Source organism: Aptenodytes patagonicus, chromosome 1, assembly GCF_965638725.1.
Source record: "Aptenodytes patagonicus chromosome 1, bAptPat1.pri.cur, whole genome shotgun sequence".
Lineage (NCBI taxonomy): Eukaryota > Metazoa > Chordata > Aves > Sphenisciformes > Spheniscidae > Aptenodytes > Aptenodytes patagonicus.
In genome coordinates, this window is record NC_134949.1 from 98,631,234 (window position 1) to 98,652,517 (window position 21,284).

General features: G+C 39.8%; 1 protein-coding gene and 1 long non-coding RNA gene across 2 annotated transcripts; one reads left to right on the forward strand and one right to left on the reverse strand.

Annotated features, from left to right (window-relative positions):
* Nucleotides 1-644: 644 nt before the first annotated feature.
* On the reverse strand, nt 645-21,178 carry IFT57 (intraflagellar transport 57). Its single transcript, XM_076350453.1, has 11 exons — nt 20,950-21,178; nt 18,363-18,525; nt 17,174-17,292; nt 16,141-16,231; nt 12,784-12,852; nt 12,114-12,236; nt 7,123-7,194; nt 6,381-6,512; nt 4,810-4,872; nt 2,303-2,369; nt 645-1,077 (listed from the first exon to the last, which is right to left on the reverse strand). The coding sequence occupies exons 1-11, from the start codon at nt 21,171-21,173 to the stop codon at nt 899-901; spliced, it is 1,302 nt and encodes a 433-aa protein (XP_076206568.1). The 5' UTR covers nt 21,174-21,178; the 3' UTR covers nt 645-898.
* On the forward strand, nt 5,658-17,799 carry LOC143166271 (uncharacterized). The gene is made up of 3 exons (XR_012996381.1): nt 5,658-5,713; nt 15,122-15,323; nt 17,442-17,799. It is a non-coding gene; the product is annotated as an uncharacterized LOC143166271 (long non-coding RNA).
* Nucleotides 21,179-21,284: the final 106 nt, after the last annotated feature.

Sequence of the window (21,284 nt, forward strand, 5' to 3'; positions counted from 1 at the left end):
GCTTTACTATATTCTATAAATGAAAGCAGCATTTGACCCAATGCTAATATAAAGTGACTCTGAAACAGTGATGACACATAAAAAAAATATTAGAAAGCCAAAAGTAATTTCCAAACAACACTTTTCACATTCTCTGGTCTGTTGTATAGATTTTGTTACCATTGCTTCTGTTACAGGCAATGTAAAAATAAAGGTAATTACAAAAAACATCCATACCAGTCTGTCTAGAGAATCACTCCCAAAAAAAAAAAAAAAAAAGGATCATGAGGAATATGGTGGTTGTCCATTCACAAATTTGTGTAGGGCTGCCCTGGGAACATGCCAATATTATTGCAGCTATTGCAACATTAGTTTTTTGCTTAATTCATAAACTTAAAGTGGAAGCGACAATTTACTTTTACTTGCCACTGAAATCAGTTTTGACCCAGCCTTTTAGAAAGGATAATGCTGTATTATTTCAATATCAGCAATTAAATACTTTATACTAAACCTACATAAATGGCAATAATAGACATTTTAAATTCATTTCAAGTCCTTTGCAAGCAATTTTCTTTCAGCACTGTAGAATATCAAGATTACAGACTGTCAGTATCATTCTATAGTCTTTCACGCTACATAACATTCTCCAATGAAGTAGAGACATGTTCATTAGTAAGAATTTATTAGTATATCTGGAAGGGATCTGCAGTAAATCTTTACAGCACAAAACTAAACATGATTCCATGCTGAGTCCACAGTGTGCATGTTGCTTCTTAAAAGTGCATGACAAGCATCTTCTTAAAAACAAAAAAGAAAAATGAATGCCCCCCTCCCCCAACAAAAAGGAACCTCTAAACTAACAAAAAAGCAAATGGTAGAAAACCGTGTTTTGGGCAAACCAAGTCAGCTCCAAACAATTTTAATAGGCACCTACTGTGGCTTCTGGAATCATTGTTGCATGCATATCTCTAGTCATATTGGATTTTTGTTTCAGCTGTGACTGGAGTAATGTGTGCTCCATTACACCAATTTGTATGTCCATCTGAATGGTTTCTTGCTTCAGTTTTGTTAAGGCCTGTTTAATCTTCACTAGAGGAGCTGTTCAAAAAAAGATAAACAGTGCAACTCTGTGTCAGCTACTTAACACAAAAGCATTATTTTCTATAATTGACTCCTTAAAATTGAAGAGTTGAATGAACAAAAGGGCGTTCTACTCTAAAGACTTTATTGTACTGATACATCATTTTTAATATGCAAGACACTTTAAAGATAGAAATAGGCGACGACAATTTTGCTGTCTTCTTGACATCTAAGATCTGCATAAAGATGTGCATCAACATTAAGATAGGTTTGTCAATGATGTGTTTTGCTCAGCTGAAAGCTTCATCCCAATAGCTGACTTGGGGTTTGGTAGAGAACTGAAGACACCTTCAGCAGGACGTCACCTTACTTGTGAAAAGCTATTAAAATGCTTTGTGCTCCATACTTTGTTTCTAATCCCTCACTTAGCACTAATATCACCCTAGGGATGCGGATGCTGCTGCGTCATATTGCTCCTTATAATTCTGGTCTCTAGAGTTTATCCTGACCCTTGGCCATGCCATAATACAGAAAAGGTGCTGCGAGGCACGCAAGGAGCTCCTTCACAGTGAAGCAAGGGTGCACAAAATTTATTCATACAAGAACACTTACAACTACTTAAGTAAATTAGCTGTAATGGTTACAGTTAAACATGGATACAGCTTGCATATTTAGTCCTACTGTAACATGCATCAATTTATTTCTGCATTCGTACTCCTTATACATTTGCAACAGAATGCATTTATCAGGAAAAATCTCAAACCACCAAATCCCGAGTCTGAGACAAACTAATTCAAATAGGTACATAGTTTTAAATATTAAAAAAGTCCAAACATCAAAACACCGAAATGAATTTTCTCACCGACTCCAGCCAGCCCTAGGGAATCTAACAGCTACTGACAGTAACTATTTCAGAGTCAAAGGGCTTGAACCTGTAATGTGTGAATTTCTTCCAGTGAATTGGTAACTGTTCAAAGCGGAGACAAAACCCATATTTTTTTAGATTTTTACAAATAATTTACCAAAGGGGGAAATCCTGGAATCTCTACCTTCTGCAGGCTTACGTAACCTTTTCAAAGAGGTTTAGACTCCTGATTTTCTTAGACACCTTTTAAAATTTTAATATTGGTATTTTACACAAGTCACTCATTCTGGTCTTGTTTTATTTTTCTTTAATAAAGGACAAATTATGTACCTGTCACTGAGAAAACAGGTGTTTGGTTTGAGGCAAAAACATACTTACCACCATCGGTCATACTGCTTCCTTTCTCTTCCGTTTCCTGCTTTACTCTCTCTAATACTTCTGTAATCTTAAAATAGATTTTTTTTTTCTCAATTACACCAGGTGAATGTCAAGTTAAAAAAAGAAAACAAAAAAATTCTCTGCTGAATAACTGCATTAGTTAAAAAAAATTAACTAATCAGTCTTTGTTGTTGTAAATGGAGGAACGTTTTTTTCAAACATTAAGAAAATTTTAGTTTAACTTTAAATACATTAATATTTTAAAATTACAGCAAAAAGAGTAACAAGTTGGCCAAACAGCGTGGGCTCACTAAGAATCTGCGCATCCCAAAACAATAAAAACAACAGTGTAAAATGTTGCAGTATGATGCTGGATGGAAGATAGGAACCAATATCCCCCGCAGACCAAGATTCACCGAATGAGCATGCCAGCTGCCCTTCTGGAAGTGTCAGGATGTCAGCAGGTGATGGTGGAAATCTGAGAAACAGCACTGCAGCAAAAGATGGTGCAGCAGTCAAGCCTGCTGGCGCTGGCACTGGCACCGGTATGGGTATGCAAAATGCATGTATGAAGAATAAAAGTGCATTTCAGCACTGACCATCAACGAGTTTGCCTTTGTAGACAATGAAGAAAAAGCAAATATATGATTCTAAGGTACACTAGGTAATAATATAGTATTTTTATAATATAATATTTTATAATATAAAAATGGCCCTTCATTAAGGCTCCAGTAAGCCTTTTCAGTAACAAAAATGAAACATCACTGCATTGTTAATGCATACCTACAGTGGTACTGGTATGGCTAAGTGGGCTGAGACTTGATTGCATGCTTGAAAGCAGATCAGTAGTAATATCCAGTGTGTCTAGTTTATCTCAGCTATGCACCACTGCATCTACATAGTTTGAAGGCTGCCAACTAGTAACATACTCATCATTACTAATCAGTCAATAACTTCCAAAGCATGAACACATTATAAATCTGAAGTTATTGTAAAGTACTCTCTTTTTCAAACTTACTTCGAGAGCGAAATAGAAAGCAGCTCTAATTCTGCAGAATCCATACACTCAGAAATCTTTGCTAGAAAACTCTCGTTAAACTGCTGTATTACCTACTGCAGTTGGACTAGATGATCGTTGTAGGTCCCTTCCAACTGAACTATTCTGTTCTATTCTAAAACATCTCAAAGTTGTTTTACAATTTCGACCACATTCTTATAGTGTGATCTATTTTATGTGACTATTCCAGACACTTTATCGTCTAATAAATAAAGTGGGTTTTTCAAACCCAAACAGAGCCATTAAAAAAATAGTTTCTGATTTGGACAAAGGGTTGAAATATTTGGAAATCAGGCAGTAAATGAAATGCCATGAAACACTCAACATCTTGAGGCAGTTAGGAGTCTGGGGATTTTTCTTTAAATTTGTCAGAGCACTGATTTCAAGAAAAAAAAAAAACAACAGAAAAACAGTTTTAGGTATGAAGATAATTTGACTGTGTCCTGGTTTTGGCTGGGATGGAGTTAATTTTTCTCCTAGTAGCTGGTACAGTGCTGTGTGTTGAATTTAGCATGAGAATATTGTAATAACACACCGATGTTTTAGTTGTTGCTAAGCAGCATTTATACTCAGTCAAGGACTTTTCAGCTTCCCATACTCTGCAAGCGAGGAGGTGCACAAGAAGCTGGGAGGGGGCACAGCCGGGACAGCTGACCCAAAGTGGCCAGAGCGATATTCCATACCATGTGACGTCATGCTCAGTATATAAGCTGGGGGGAGTTGGCCCGGGTGCAGCGATTGCTGCTCGGGGACTGGCTGGGAGTCAGTCTGCAGGTGGTGAGCGGTTGCATCACTTGTTTTTCCTGGGTTTTGTCCCTCTCTCTCTGTTGTTGTTTTCCTTTTCATTACTATTATTATTATAATATTTCAATCATTAAACTGTTCTTATCTCAACCCACGAGTTTTCTTACTTTTGCCCTTCCGATTCTCTTCCCCATCCCACCAGGGGGAGCCGGGGCGGTGAGCAAGCGGCTGTGTGGTGCTTGGTTGCCCACTAGGGTTAAACCACGACAGACTGGTATGAAAAAGGTACTATTTAGTCAAATATTGCTTTTAAGTGCTTGGAAGATGAAAATTTCAATTTGTTAATTTTAACTAAAAATAAGAGTTAAGCTTTTCTTCTTCCAAAGAATTTATGGACATGACTTGATTAATCCTCAATAATTCTAGGAGGCAGGTTATAAAATACAGAACATTTACCCTCTTTTACAAATGGGGGAAATTAAGAGCTCACAACAGTTTGCCCAAATTCACAAGTTAAAAATCAATGGCAGCCTGGGTTTAAAATTTAGGGACTGGACTAGATTGCCTCCGCTAAACAAACAGATTAATCTTTAACATGAGAACAAATCAGAAAGAACTGGGTTCATAAAACTGCAAGCACTAAATGCCAACTCTCTGAAGATTGTTTTAAAATAAGCAAAAGAAATTATGTGAACATGTGTTTTACCTCAGAAAGCACTCTAATCCTTTCAGTTACTCCTCCACTTCCCTCCTGGTACTTCTCTTTAGCCTAGAAAGAAACATGTTTTTTGCTGTAATGACAAAGCTGAAGATATGCACCAAAACTTGCTCTCACACGTCCCAATTCCAGAAACTCTCCCACAAAGTCCCAGTGACCTTTACAGTGCTACACATATGAGGACAGGCTTGAAATATCAGCCCCTGTAATGACTATCATTCAAAAATTTACAGCAGTTTTAAAAATTGTAATAGCCCTAATACATACACAATTAGAAGTATGTTTTCTAATCACTTACATGAGGAAATAAACATAAAGAAAATTTGCCAGAATGCAGACACAGTTGAATCCTGAAACCCAGAATACTTCTTCGTCAACAGTAAATTACTACTTTGAAGTTTCTTAAAGTTTAACAGTAAAGTAAACAGAAAGCACAGAGATCAGATCCTGTTAGCCTTAAAGTCATGCCCACAAATAGGAGGGCTAGTGCCCTGGTTTCGGCAGGGATAGAGTTAATTTCCCTCCTAGTAGCTGGTACAGTGCTGTGTTTTGGATTTAGGATGAGAACAATGTTGATAACACACCAATGTTTTAGTTGTTGCTAAGCAGTGCTCACACTAGTCAAGGACTTTTCAGCTTCCCATGCTCTACTGACTGAGAAGGCTGGAGGTGCACGAAGCTGGGAGGGGGCACAGCCAGGACAGCTGACCCAAACTGGCCAAAGGGATATTCCATACCATGTGACGTCATGCTCAGTATATAAAGCTGGGGGAAGAAGAAGGAAGGGGGGGACATTTGGAGTGATGGCGTTTGTCTTCCCAAGTAACCGTTACGTGTGATGGAGCCCTGCTTTCCTGGAGATGGCTGAACACCTGCCTGCCGATGGGAAGGGGTGAATGAATGCCTTGTGTTGCTTTGCTTGCGTGCGCAGCTTTTGCTTTACCTATTAAACTGTCTTGATCTCAACCCACGAGTTTTCTCACTTTTACCCTTCCGATTCTCTCCCCCATCCCACTGTGAGGGGAGTGAGTGAGCGGCTGGGTGGTGCTTAGTTGCCGGCTGAGGTTACACCACAACAGCTAGCCAAATGGCAGCTTATACAGGCCTCCTAACTAGGCTATCAAAAAGCTTCTCAAACAGCACTATTTTGGCATAAAAACGAAATGAAGCAAAGAAGCAATCATAGCGCTTTTTGCACGTTAGCACAAGTAATCAATATAAGAGATGAATGCTGGACTGAGACCGTAGTTTTTCCACTCATCACAGATTTGTGAACTTCACAGGGAAAGCAGAACTAGCAATTTACTAGCTGCTCAAGATCGGCAACAGATTTACATAATATTCAGGCAAAAAACATTTACTTTCCCCTGTAGAATAGTTGACTAAAAGTTGCTAGTTTAGCTTAAAAACTATATAATTTGACAGCCAATCAACATTTCCCCTGCTTTATATCGAACAGCAGAATTCACAGATAACTCCTCCGAGTCTTCTTTGCCTTCACCCTCACTTAAGAGCAAGTTAATACTAGAGAAGGCAATAACAAAAGATCAGTGCATTACCTCACTCAGCAAGGCTTGTGCTGAACGGTACTCTTGAACCAGGTGCTCCAACTGATTGTTGATGTACTTTTCCCTGCTATTGATCTTTTCCAGTGTTCTGCCGATTTCATTATGGAGTTTGTCAATGTAACCCTAGAAAATCATATTCTGTGGGTTGACAGTATACAGATAGTACACAAAGAGTATTAAAATGGTGCTGTAATTAAGAAAGGATATGGAAGCCTACAAGTGAGAGACAAAAATAGTACAGAAATGCTGTGTTTAGCCAACGAAAAAAATATACCTAATGTGTTCTGGTTTATCCACCTCCAAAACACATATTTCAAGCTTTACTGTTTCCATCACTTTCCCCCCCTCAATTAATTACAAATGTCAAGGTCAGTAAGTTACTCTAACAACAGTATTTGATGGTATTTTGGGTTTTTTTCTCAGCACTTATTTTGAGATTGTATTATTGTATTACTCTATTTTGCCCTCTGTAGTCAGGATGTACTTATGGTAATGCATATGTTAATGAACTCTAATATCCCTGTTAATCCTCACTTATACAACTCTTTCCCACAAGATATTTTGCCAGTCCCACTGTCTCTAATCATCATTATTGTATGTTTCCCTTTTTAGTTTTACAGCATTAGCACAAATAAAATTAAGAAAATCAATTTAGTTCTTAATGTATATGAAATAAAAGAGAAAATAAAAATGCTGACAGATCAGTGAAATACTCTGCACACACAAGACATACCCTAGTTTCTTTCAGAGAAGATTCGATTCCATCCTTATGCTGATGCATTTGATCTACATGAATCCTCCAATCCTAAAAAAGATGCCACGAAGTAAAACATAGGCAAGTACAACTTTTATCTTTCCCTGGTTACTAAACAAAGGCTGGTATGCAAGGCAGGGTCAGTTCTTTTTTACACTATTACCGTGCATCATTCGGCCACTGCCGTGTTCATATCCAGAGGCACTTGCTTAATGTGACACAATTTATAAATCTCCTAAATGTCACATGTGACACTCAGAACCATAAACAAACACTGACATCCTCAGATACCACAGCAGCTATGCTTTTTAGAGTCTGTTTGATCTTTGTGGAGCTATTTCTGCTAGAAAACACTCTGGGCACAAATACTGAAAATATTGATTATAGCTGCACTAGCTCAGCTTATTCTTAGACAAAACAAGTGCTTCAAATGCCCAACACCTACCAGTTCCAGACTGTTCCAGATCCTCCCTTTCTACTTAGCCCTTACTATTATCAGGAGAAGAACAGAAAGAAACGAGAGGCAGAAATACCTAAACTTGTTTTTGATAGTGGGACAAAATTAGAAGGGGGAAAATTATTTGCAGCTTCTAGGTCATAGGAAACATACATGGACTCAGGGATGGGGGATGAGAAAAGGTGCTGTTTTAACTTGATAGGTAGGCATCTTTTACTTTGAAATCAATTCCAGTTCCTAAGCTTTATCACAAATTTTTCCTTATCAATGCAAACTTTTTATATCTCCCAGACCCAAAGCACAGCTGCAGAGAGAACGAGAGTTCAAAATGAAGCAAAGTAGCAGCACTGCAGAATTACTGCTATTTCAGTATTGTGTTTCTGAACATGCTAAAAAATATTTTTAAGATTTTTAAGATTTTGGCACTGTACTGGTCCAGGTGTTAAAAAAGAAAAGTGATGTTAATAAATCTTTATCACTTGAAATCAAACCTTAGGAGACTTTCTTGTAAAATAAACACTGTAAGGATACGTGGAAGGTGACGGTGTTTGCTTCAGTAAGATTATCTGATCAAGGACCTTGTCAAAAAGGATAATAAGCAAAACAGAGAGGCTCAAACCTGACCGACAAATAATGGAGGCAGTAACATTTGTAACTGGACAGTTACAAATATTCTCACGCTCCACATGCCCTTATCCATTAGTGTATCAGTACATTTATCTGATTGAGGACCTTGTCAAAATGGGATGATAAGGAAAAGGGGGAGGGGAAAAAGCAAAACCTACAGAGACACAGACCTGTCAGACGAACACTAAGGGAGACAAGGACGAGAAACAAAGCTCATCAGTCACACTAACTGATGGGCTATCAAGAAACTGCAAGCATCACTTGAAAGGAGGTGAACCTGTCCCTTGCAACTGGGTAAGGATGCAAACCTGGGGGTTCTGGATATTTGGGAAGAACGTTGGTGCAACTGTGCAAACTGATGAAGCAATGTGCAGGGGAAGGGGACCGAGGAGGAACAAAGTGGAGAACAGAGAGGGGTATAAGAGGGGCTAGTCATGTGTAAACTGTTGGCAGTCAGTCCACTTGTCTGACTGAGCCCTGTGCCTGATCACTGCAGTCTGTCCTCTCTTCTTATTAAATTCTTTTTTAATCATCTTTCTGTGCAATCTCACACTCTATCGCGTGCGTGTATGAGTGCTGCAAGGACTAAGTGCCGGCTGCTGGTGAGAGGTCATATGGGGCCGGCAATTGGAATCAGACCAGAACTGCAGGTGTCCCAGGCCCGTGGCGTCTGCAGGAGGAGAGAGTGGGGGTCTCAGTGCCAGCCACAGGAGCAAGCGAGGGTCTCAGCCACCAAGGCAGGACTGGCGTGTATCCTAAAATCCAGCTATTGGGAAGGACCGGTGTAAGTAAAACAAGTGAAGGGTTGTCCTGGTTTCGGCAGGGATAGAGTTAATTTCCCTCCTAGGAGCTGGTACAGTGTTTTGGATTTAGGATGAGAACAAAGTTGATAACACACCCATGTTTTAGTTGTTGCTAGGTAATGCTTACACTAGCCAAGGACTTTTTAGTTTTCCATGCTCTACTGACTGAGAAGGCTGGAGGTGCACAAGAAGCTGGGAGGGGGCACAGCCAAACTGGCCAAAGGGACATTCCATACCATGTGACATCATGCTCAGTACATAAACTGGGGAAAGCTGGCCGGGGGGGGCCGTTGCTCGGGGACTGGCTGGGCATTGGTCGGCGGGTGGTGAGCAATTGTACTGTGCATCACTTGCTTTGTGTGTTGTTATTATTATTATCATATTATTATTATTATCATTTTATTTCAATTATTAAACTGTTTTTATCTCAACCCACGACTTTTTCTAACTTGTGCTCTTCCAATTCTCTCCCCCATCCCACCGGGTCGGGGGGAGTGAGCGAGCGGCTGCGTGGTGCTCAGTTGCCAACTGAGATTAAACCACGACAAGGGTTCAGTGCCAGCAGCTGGAGCGAGACTGTGGGTCCCCGGCCTGTATTGCTGGTGCCAGCTGCTGGGGTAGGGACAGGCAAAACTTTGCATCTTCCCTAAACCTGCTATGCACGTGTAAAATTCAATAGCAGACTTAAAACTGAACTAGTCATTGAGTAGTAGGCCCTGGATCCAGGCCTGAGTATGAGGCAGGCAGAGGGTATATGCTGGTATTCAGGGGGACCCACAAACATAGAGTGCCCTTAAGATGAGCGCATGAGTGTGTGCACCCGTTTGCTGACAAGCATCAAGCTGGACTAGCTGGCAAGTAGAAGAGCAGTGAAACAGTTAAGAGGGCCCAGCATCCAGGCAGGGGGATCACAGACAGAAGGACCATGCCAATAGCTGAGGGATCCATGAATGTGCCTGTGCTTGTGAATCTAGAGAGAAGGCAGTGTGTGCTTTCACTACTGAACTTCAATCTTAATTAGCTGACAAGGAGGAAGGGGGCCTCTAAACTTATATTTTACAGGAGTCCTACAAGTGCTGTTGAAGACAGGGCCTTGTTTACAGCAGTTTGTGTAGCTGGCCACGTCAGGGTCCTCTGTGTGTCTGTGTGATACATGCTTCTGAACCTGCAAACAAGAAAGAAGCAGCAGCTGCATCCATCAGTCTGGGATGGAGACCTGCAGGCCCCCAGGCACACGGGGCTGGGCTTTAGCACCTGAGCAACAGGAATTCCCAATCCCAGGGCTTCTGGAGGATACAGCCACTTATAATGCCTCATAACAGGTATAAAACAAATCCTGGCTTAAAACAGCTGCACACTTGAACATGTGCCATCCTTCAATCACAGGCAGTTCCACCGATTTGAAGTGAGGCTATCCCCTTGCATACGACATGCACATTAACTACCAAAAGACTGGTGCTTCTGTCTCACTATCCCAGAAGAGCACAGCCAAGCATCTCCAACAAGCTATTCAGCCCATGAGGTTCACCTGCTGTCTACCATTGTGCTGCTGCCCACTATTCTCTTCCAGAACGAAACAAAGGCTAGTAGAGAAAATGTGCTTATGTTGTATGTTGGGTTTTAAGTTTGCAGCAGACTCAGGATCTTTTGTTGGTCTGGTGACAATTGTTCACAATTTGTCAAACTTTGGAGTTTAAATAAAACAACAAACACCCCGCACACACACGTCCCACCCCTGCCCAGGAGTTTACAAATAGGTTCTAGTTTCTAATGCCATTGATTAAACCATTAACCCTCGCCTGGTACTATGTATACATGCACCGCGCAGGAAACAGGACATGATGCTTTTCTTGTAGAATGAGAAAACACCAAACACTTCTCTCCAGTTATTTCTGAAAGCACGATAGCACAGAAGCTAGAAAAAGAAGAATCCTCTTTTCATGTTCATTTTGACATATTCCTTAAAGCCAAGAGATGGTGCATTAAACTGGAAGCTAATCAACCTCAGTTCTTACAGTGGCTTTAATTTTCCATGTACGTCTTTATAAGTTTTCATTTCTTAGTGTGAGAATCAAGCATGATGTTCTCCGTAACAGATGGGCTTGCTGAGGATCAGAGAAAGGTGGCTCAAATCAGGCAATTCTTCACATAGAAGAATGCAGTATAGCATAAGACAGGCAAGCAATTTAACAGAGTTGAGAGCTTAGCCTATTTTGGGCAAGATAATCATCTTCCATTGAATTCCGTATCACTGCTACAGATTGCTCCAACACCCCAACTAGCTGGGTCACAACAAATGAGCAATTTCAATACTGCACTGATCTGTGTGTGCTATACGAGCTCCTAGAAAGAATGTTTACGGCAATGCCAGGAATAGGTCCTAGGTTTGGACTTTGACTTGCCAACGATAGATGTCTACTTCTAAGCTGCTCATTCTAGACTCCTTGGAATAGATTATGGAGAGAAATACTCATTTCTAAGAAATGATGAATTTCATCTTGAGGTAGTTATCTGGATAGGTAAGTAAAATCAGTCGAAAAAATACTCACTTCTTTTTGCTAAACATAAGCAGAGCCCATGATGACTATATCAGAGGTACAGATCTACTTTATTGCCATTTTAAGTTCAGCAAGATGAATTCCATGCAATCAACCTTTCATGTGGCTGACAAATTTAACAGTTGAAAGTTAAGAAGTTCCTCAGCTCTCTTCCAGGAAGATATTTTAATAGCTGCTAAGCTGAGGGTATAATTTTTCAGAAGTATGAATACATTGGAAATGTTTAACGATTTAAGAAGTTTCCACTGAATAAATATATGGAAATAAATATATGGAAATAAGGTACCCTGTGAGTAGCAGAAAAAATTATTCTTATATAATATTGGAAAAAAAACCCTACTGAAAATTATTGCTTCTAGGGTAAAAGTAAGTGACAAAGATTCAGACAAGATAGCGTTGGAGAGCCCATTATTCACAGTTCTTGGCATGATAAAAGAAAAAAAGTTGTAAATGGAAAGTAAACAACACTGGCTGAAATCACACTTTAATCACCATCTGTACACATGCAAAGCCATTCTCGCATACCTTATTGTCAGTCCTGACCGTAACTTTCAGCTGTGGAAGCACACGTTCCACTTCCAGATTCCACTCTGCTGCATCTGTTGTGGACTGTAAAATCTCTTCTTGCTTTGCAGAGTCATTCATGTCCTGTGTAAAAATCACAAAGTTTATATACAAAATATCATCATTATGCACAGTGAGAACTGTTAGAAATCATTACAATGGCTTACAGTGTTCATAGTCAGAAAAAAAATTATATCCAGAATGATCTAGACTACAGATAAAACAGATTTCTTTAATGGCTTTCTTTGAATTCATAAAGACTAGGAATTAAAATAAACATATCTTCTCATCATTATTTAGAATTGAAAAGAATAAAACATATATAATAAGAAATTATAATACATTCCTGAAATAGCAAGGAGGGGGAAATTAAAATATATTCAAGAAACTCATACCATGTTTCCCTAAAAGTCTGCAAAAATTTCTTGCAAATGTTTCCAGCAACCTTGCAGTGATAACAGTTTAGAAACTGAATGTACATTTTTCTTTTAAAATAAGCTGATTTATTTCGGTTGGAATGTTTTTTCAAGTTTAGACTATATAAGGACTTTCACACTTAAATCCAACAGAAATGAATTGCTGCTACAGATGTAAAAATCTCTCAAGAGAGGACTGATGGATTACAACTTACCGATCTGTATGTTTGTGCCTTTAGAACATTCAGGTCAATAAAATTTTCTTCATTGTCTGACTCTTCTTCCTTAAGGAAAGTTGCAAAGTAAGACTTCAGTAAGTATTGCACAATCTTTCTCCATAATTTCATTTTGCAGGAGCACAGGACAAGGAGTATTAAATTCCAAATTTCCAACATGGAGAGTTTATGATAATGGAGCTTGTATTTACTTAAAAATCTTACGAGGAGACACAGTATCTGGGACAAGTTGTAAGATGAAAGCTACCCCACATTTCTCTCAGGGTGCCACAGTATTTAAAAACTAAATCAACCAACCAAAACCAAACCCAAAACCTAAGCCCTCTCACATCAAATGGGCCATTATAAATAGTTGTATGGGAACTGTAATTTCTTATGTGTTTCCTAAAGCTTTGCCTTAAAAATAAAACCAAACCAAAACAAAAACCAAACCACAACCAGACCTGAACAACGTTTTCAAGATGTTGTCTGCACCACAGATGGGGAGATGCAGAATGATGCCACATTTTAAAAGAGTGCAGAATGATACAACTCAAATTGAGGCAATTGATTTGTTTTCTTGTCCATGACACTACGCACTGGGCTGACGGTTTTATGGAATTATCTATTATAGTCTCAAAATTGCATTCCTCAGTGATCACGATCAGCTCAGAGCCCATCACTGCATAAGTCAAAGATGCTTTTGCCGTGCGTTACCCTCCATTTATCTATACTGAATTTCACCTGCCATTTTATCACCCATACACTTCACCCTTATACACCTTGTCCTTCTGTAGCTCTTCTGTTAGCCATCGTCTTTTCCACGAAAGTCAAATTTCATCATTCACCGCCTTTCTAGACAAATCATGAATGCTGCAATAACACAGGTCTTAGTGTAGAACCCTTCAAGACTCCGTGAAAACCTGGGAGCTTATTCCTGTACCTTACCTAATTTTTAACTAACAGGGACCACTTTATTTTCTTCCGGCATGTTTGGCCCCCAGTCCCCTGAATACTTGCAAGAAATTAATGGTGACTAGATTGGGACTATCTTTTGCTAAATGGACAATATATATTTGTACAGCACTTAGAAGAACATATTACAACACTACTGTGACAACAAGACAACTAGTTATCAGAACTGAGGAACCAAACTGTGCAGATTTCCTTGCACAGCCAGCCTCGCTGGCTACTGTTCACCTAATTCCCCAAGATTTACAGAACTAGGCTTGTCTCTGTCAGCCTCATCAATTTTATTCAGAAGAATCAAAACCAGAAGAACAATCAGTGAACCTCATCATTAGCATTTAACTACTGGAAATACTGCTAAATTTAATTATGGATACAGCTAATACATCCAGGACATATCGACATATTGGCAGCAACGATGGACTAGGGGAAAAAAAAAATTACATCAGCATATAATTAGTCCATGTAGAACCATTAGGGGCTCTAAAAAAGTGGTTATCCACTTGGTATAAACCTAGCTCAATGGTTTTATTAACACACAAACTCAGAATAGCTAATAAAACATGTTAGATGTGAAAATCATGGCCTCAGATACTACCCGACAGCAAATCCAGAGGTTCTTTGAAGGGTTTCAACTGTGCCTTAGTTGACTGTTTCCTCCCCACTTCCCAATTTAACAGCTTAGACCTTAACGAGACACAGAAAAGAGCAGACAGCTGACTGTTTTCATATTTAAAGCTTTTAGCCAACAGCTTGCATTTCTGAGGCTGGTCAAACATGCAATACAGAATGTCTCTTATTGTTCTCAGAATTATTCAAGACTTCTTCTGTGGAGACTTCAAAGCTGGTAAAAATGCAACCAGACACCCACATCACAGTATTTGCATATTGTATGATATTTAAGAATAAAAATTTGGATTTTTTCTTGGCTAATAAAAATGAGGAAAATAATGCAATACTTAGGAAAACTGTGAGAAGAGGAAGAAGAGAAGGAAACTCTTCAACTGTTACATTCTTGTGGACTATTGTGGCATATAAATTGGGACTATGATCAGAACCATACGATAACATTACTGGCACTCTATTTCCAACTTTTATGACCTTTAATTTTTCCGAAGCACTTGAAAAATCTGAACACAAAAATGGAACAGTTGTGGCATTTTCTATCCAGTATTGCTGGGCCTTAACACTCCAGAAAATTGTTTTCTCCTCAAGTAATTTACTGGCCCAGCAAGTGAACACTTCCAGGCTCACAGCTTTCGATATTTTGGTTTTGATCTACATTTATTTTGCACAGAATCATCAGCTTTTGGAAAAATCGGATGTGAAACTAACTTCTTTTTGTAATTTTCACTTTAATTGTCTTCAGCTAACTTCTGTCTGCAGAAAAATCGTGTTTAAGTCAGCAGTACAAAGACTCACTTCGAGGAGACTGACAGAGGCCTGTGAAAATGACAATGTCTTGTGATAACATTATGCTACCAGATAACACTGAGACTCCAACTCTCAAAAATAATCTTCTGAGAAAGTCAATCAGCAAGAAACAACTTCTGTTCAACATCCATCCATCAGTAAGTCGTAAAAGCATATTTGAACTTACAGCTGTATTTCATAGGCTGTTTCACAGACCTGACAACTTCACTGTAATTATTATAGTTAAAAAGCAGGAATAAATAAAACAGTTCATCCTCAAACATTGCCATCTTGTTGGTAAAAGGTATTTCAAAGCAGACTTATTCTGCAGTCAGAACGGATGACTGGATATTACCATTTCATTGCTGGAATATATAGCGATGAGCTGCCTTGGCCTTTCTCTACAGAAACAATTCTGCAAACTTTATTCAGGTCATTGCTGGTGTTTTTAAACAAATGCTCAGTTTCCAGTTGTTCTTTTCTGTCTGCCCTGTTCCCAAATCTTAAGATCAACTAAGTACCAAAGTTACTGTTTCCTATTTGCATCAAAATCTGAGTTACAATAGTGTGTGCTCTATTAATTAAGCGCTGGGCAAATTTTAACCAAATATTACACAATTCCGTAAACAGGGATTGAAGTTTTGTTTGACATCAACAGCTTGTATCAGCAGAAAACAAACAATTCTGAATCTATGCAATTTTAACGTATGGTTAGATTCCACTTCACTTTACATTAACTGTAAATGCACACAAGAACATAAGCTCTGTCCCAAAGAGTTAACAACCTTATCTGAAAGGAAACAACAAACTCTACGGAGAAGCTGGAGATGCAGGAAAGGAGATGCAGGAAAAAAGGGTGATGGAACAGCTAGTAGAAAACATTTCTTAAACAAAGCCAAACAAAATGAACAATGAGAAAAATTTCCTCATAGCTGACCAATACTGATATAATCAAAAAAATTTAGGTAAACCTACCACAACATCCTCTTCCAGTTTATTAAGTGTTAATTCTGCATCATCTTCTGTTATTTCTTCTTCTTCTAGCTCTTCTGTTGGATATGTTGGCCTGAAATCAGTTCAAAGAACAGCAGAGCTTTTAAACACAGTAAATTGGAAATACCTCTATAAATTACTCCTAAGCAAACAAAACATTTCATGAGAAGTATGGATGATGTGGAACACGACTAGACAGTGTCTCACACACTTAAACAAATAAAATTAAAGCTCAGCCTTAAAAGTCTTTGTTTATCTTGGACTGTCTTAAAAGTGAGGGTTAGTTATTATGCCAAGCAGTACAGTACATTCATACTGCAAAGACATCTGGGGAGTAAATTCTGAGTTGTTTTCTCTTTCGGTCTAACCTCTTAAAATTTAAGTGCAGGTCACCACAGACTCATTTTCGGCTTACAGTGGAATTTGTGTATTAAATAGAGGTAACAGTAAAATATTTCCAAGGTAGAAATTACTACGTTATATCCATTTCAAAACCCATCAGAGAAAAGGAATTAAATAAAGAGCACTTTTAAACAAATTTTTATATACTTGAAATTATCTGTCATCTAATTTCTCCTAAGATTTCCTTCATATTAAATATTCAAAGTTACTGTAGCCTTCTTGTAACATGATCACATCCTGTGCATACCTCCAACTGAAGAGGTCAAGATTGATTGATAGGACCCAAAAGAATATGAGTACGTTTCAACTCAACTGTCAGATTAACAAGCAGTTGTGCATAGGAAAATTACCAAAAAAAGGTCATCAGTCAAATCTTTATTAATTAGCTACGTCTATTGATGGCCCAAACTCATCCTTGCTGGTAATAGACTAAATTGTGTGAAATTGCATTAGGAATTGATTTGTCCCACTGCTTCAAGCCTAGTTGAATTTTGCATCTCACAAAACATCAAGTAAAACATTTTTGGTAATTACTATGTTTTGTCTTTACAATTACAACTTATGTTCGCTGGAAAACAATGCATAAAGGAGGATGCTTAAAAGTGTACTATACCTTTTCCAGCTGAAGCCAGTGTATTTCAAGGCTTCTTCAGCTAAACAATCAAGAACATAGCACGCTTGCTCTCCATAACCTGCCTTTAATTTTGAGGGAGGAAAATCCACAGGCCTTCCCTAAAATAAAGAGATATGCTGTTTACTAATGGCTACCCATCAATCGAGTTTCCTCTCAGGGAGGTAACAAGATTTACTACACTAAAACCAAAGTCTCCATTGTGTATGAAGATTTTACCAATGTTAATTCCTATTCTTCCCCTGTGCAGCTCCAGTCAGGCAACAGAAGGGAAAACAGAACAACCCAAGGAACAGATGCAGTGTAGGAATCTTAAAGCACCTGATAAGAGGATATTCACAGGGAGCAGAAGAGTCAGAAGCCGCAAGGGAGCTAGAGGTCAAGCACACAAGTGACATGCTGGCAAGGCAAGAACAGCTACAGAGGAACTCGGGTACTGAGACTTAACCACCAGCTTTTCAACATTGCCTTGTTTGTTCCAGATTTTATTTACAAAATATTTTATTTTTATTTACTGCTGTCCTACAGAATAAAGATCTTAGTTTTTTATCAAGTAAATCCTTTAGAGAACAGTGTTCTTAACATCATTCACAGCTGTTCCACAGTATAATCTTCCATAAGATCATACTTCCCGTAAGTTGATACACTCTCCTGACCTTCAGAGGTTATTTTTAATATTGAAAAAAAATCCCAATAGTTCCTGGCAGTTTATGCAACCTTTTATTCCTTAACAAAAAAAATGAAGAAAACATGAACACAATTCTAAACCACCTTCTTCACTATGAATTATACAATTGACTTTAGCAAGGGCAGGATCACAAGCTCTATGTAAACTTTCAAGATAAAATCTTCGTAAATTATACTACTATAAATGAGCAACATATGTGGCACTCTAAGGAGTAAGCCTGATTTAATCCATTTTACAGATTGTGGAATAAAACTAATTGGAATCATATATAATATTGTAAGATCATTTTTGTAGTGCCAAAAAGTTAGCAAGTAGGTACACACAGTATAAACTTCTAATTAACTAATTAACATAGTACAAACTTATAGATAGGAAAAGTCTGTCTAGTCCTTGGGAACATAATCAGACAGCAGACAAAGTGTTTCTGAAGGTGATGCACATGCTTGAAATACACTTGGGGAAAAAAGCATGTTCAACACTTACAAATGATCGCAATTCTGAGAGTACATTTGATATTATTGCATTGGGGTCATCGTATTCTTGTGGCTGTTCGAAGGGATGTCCCGCTTTAGTGATCAGCCAAGCAGCAAGTGTGCAAAACATAAAGAACTGCTCACCAGGATTAGTGGGCAGTGCAAAGTAGTGCCTGTTTAAAAAGGGGAAAAAATGGTAAATATTTTGAGCTCCTGAAGCTCTTACAGCATTATAGGCCAGCACAGGCTAGAAAGCAGTTTCTTTAACTGACTTTCTCAATGAGTGATCCATCTGAACTAAATTCAGAATGTCTAGTTTCACATATAACCACAGCAGACTAAGTTTTCTACATGCAGCTCATCTGTTTCCCGCTTTGAGTAAGCTATTAATCAACATTAGACTTCCAAGGAATCAAATGGAAACTGGGTACTCCTCTCTCCTGCCATCAGGATTATACAGCTTCAGTTAAACACCACCAAATTAACATTTCCACATAAATCCAAGTTATTCCTCTTATTTACCTGAGCAGTCTCAAATCATGATGAGCTCAGTTCCGTTCCCATTTAATTTTAGGGATGCAGAATCCATCCTATCACTTCATAAAATACCACCACTGACTAATTAAAAGCCTATGCAATTAATTCATTCAAATGTCCCTTGCATAACATAAAATACTTAAAAGCTCAAAAGAATCAAAAGTCAAAGATCCACAATCGCCAATAACTTGTAGGCCATGAATGAGCTAAGATTTTACTATATCTCTGGCATTTTTCACACAGCAAGTGATTTACAGTGCAAGACAAAATTTAAATTTGAAAAACATCCTCTGAATAGATTAGCAAAAGTGATTGATAACTACTGTCAACATCATACAGCAAACGGCCTACTTCAAAAACAAAATTAAAATGATCCATTGCTAAAGCTTTATACCTTTACCCATGACACTGGAAGCCAGGGTGGATTTGTCTCATCTTTTACCTACTTTAGAACACATTGAAAAATGCTTTAGAAGCGCATATTGCTCTCCATTAAAGGGAGTTTAGACAAATAGCCCAAAGAAAAGTATCTGTATTTGAGTATATGATTATGCCTCTTTAAAAATAAATAAATACATAAATAAGTTTTGCATCAAGTGACCACATGAAAACTTGAATGGCACTTCCCTGAGGAGGGGAGAGCAAATTTACTGAAGCCTCACTGCCTAAAGAGATGTGTCCTCTTTCTGCACATTGTCCTCATCCATGCCATTATACCACAGTAACCTCACCTCCTGTTCCCTTCTTAACATCCCCAAATGCTCTTGCTGACAACAGCAATACATCCAGTTCCTTTTGCTCCAAAGTTCCGCAAACCTCTTCCCCTTCCCATATTCCTCAAGAGTGGCAGGAGGCTGGTGTACCTAAATCAGTGCGTAAGCTCAGATCAGGAGCATGTTTTTGAAGCAACCCTTCCACCCATCCTCACCTACTGTGCTTTGGGTCACTTTAGAGAGCAAGGTACACAAACTGGATCTATTTTGGATCACACTAAATTGAAAGATGTGGTTCAAATGAGAATTCAGTCCATAAAATCAGACCACAGTTAGTCCCCCCAAAATATAAATCGTGTACACACTGGATACTTGGAACCAAACTCTTCCCCTTACAGATACGGCTGCTTGCTATCCTTGCTCCAACTATACTGATGGTCTGACAGCGGGCTAAAAACAGCTTACAGCCACTGAGCTCGTACTTGAGCCTCCCTCCCAACAAGGGAATAATATGGACTATTATTCTGTTGCTCATAGAAAGCTTAACCATGTGATATGCTGCTGTGCAACCTGGTTGAAACTGATGGATGGATTTGAAAGTTAATTGGGCAGGTGGATGTTGGGAGCACATCGGTCCTGTTTCCCAAGTTTCCTGTCTCCCACCGTAATTTAAAAAAAAAAATAATTTGTTACATATGAAACAAATATGTATTAGATATGAAAAAACAGACTTAAAACCAATGGGTCCAAGCCCCCTTACACGTACACAGCCCCCACAAATAGTTACCCTGAATACAAGAAATTCATTTAGGGTAGAACTATTTTTTGCAGATATACTGGCATGCCAATATTCAAACTCAAGTTACCTACTGGGGGCAGGGAAGGTCAAGTGACTATTTCCTTATCACATCTCAGCCTACAGAGGGGCTTCCCGTTTTGAAAGCTTCAAAATCATATGGGAAGCTGTGAAGTTGACCGGTTTTACTCGACCCAGGCATCTTGTCATCTGAGCGCCGGCCTTCCTTCCCCAATATCTGACCGCAGGGGGCTAACCGCCCGCTGGGATTTCTTCCTGCTAACACTCTGGGTTTGCACCCAGGGGCAACGTCTGGATACATGTACCGCACCCGCGGTACATGTCTGACGCCTCTCGCTGCAGCCGTGGCAGCCACGAACCCTCACGCGTGGAGCTTCGTACCACGCGGCGCGACCCTCCGGCCCCAGCCGGCCCACCGCCCACAGCCACGCGAACGCCTTCCGAGCGAAGCCGCCGCCGCCCTCCCCGGGGCCTTCCGCGCCCCTGGGCCGCGCCGCCGCCAGCCGCCCGGCGGAGCGGGCGAGGGACACCTGGAGAGCGGCCGCATGTTGTGGCGCCGCAGCGCCTCCTCCTCGTAGCTCAGCAGCTTCAGCTTGTCCAGCAGGTCCTCCATCAGCATGAACATATGATAGGCCGCGCCCGGGCCCCGCTCCGCCGCCGCCGTCCCCTCCTCGTCCCGGTCCCGGTCCCGGTCCCGGTCCCACGCCGCCGCCCCGCGCCGTGTCCCTCCGCCGCCCGCGGCCTCGTCCGCCATCTTGGAGCGCCGCCGCCGCCCGTAACCGTGGCAACCGGCCCTACCAATCCCCGCCTGGCTCGGCCTCGAAACCCACCTCCTGCCCCAATCACACGCGCTCGGGGCTCCGAG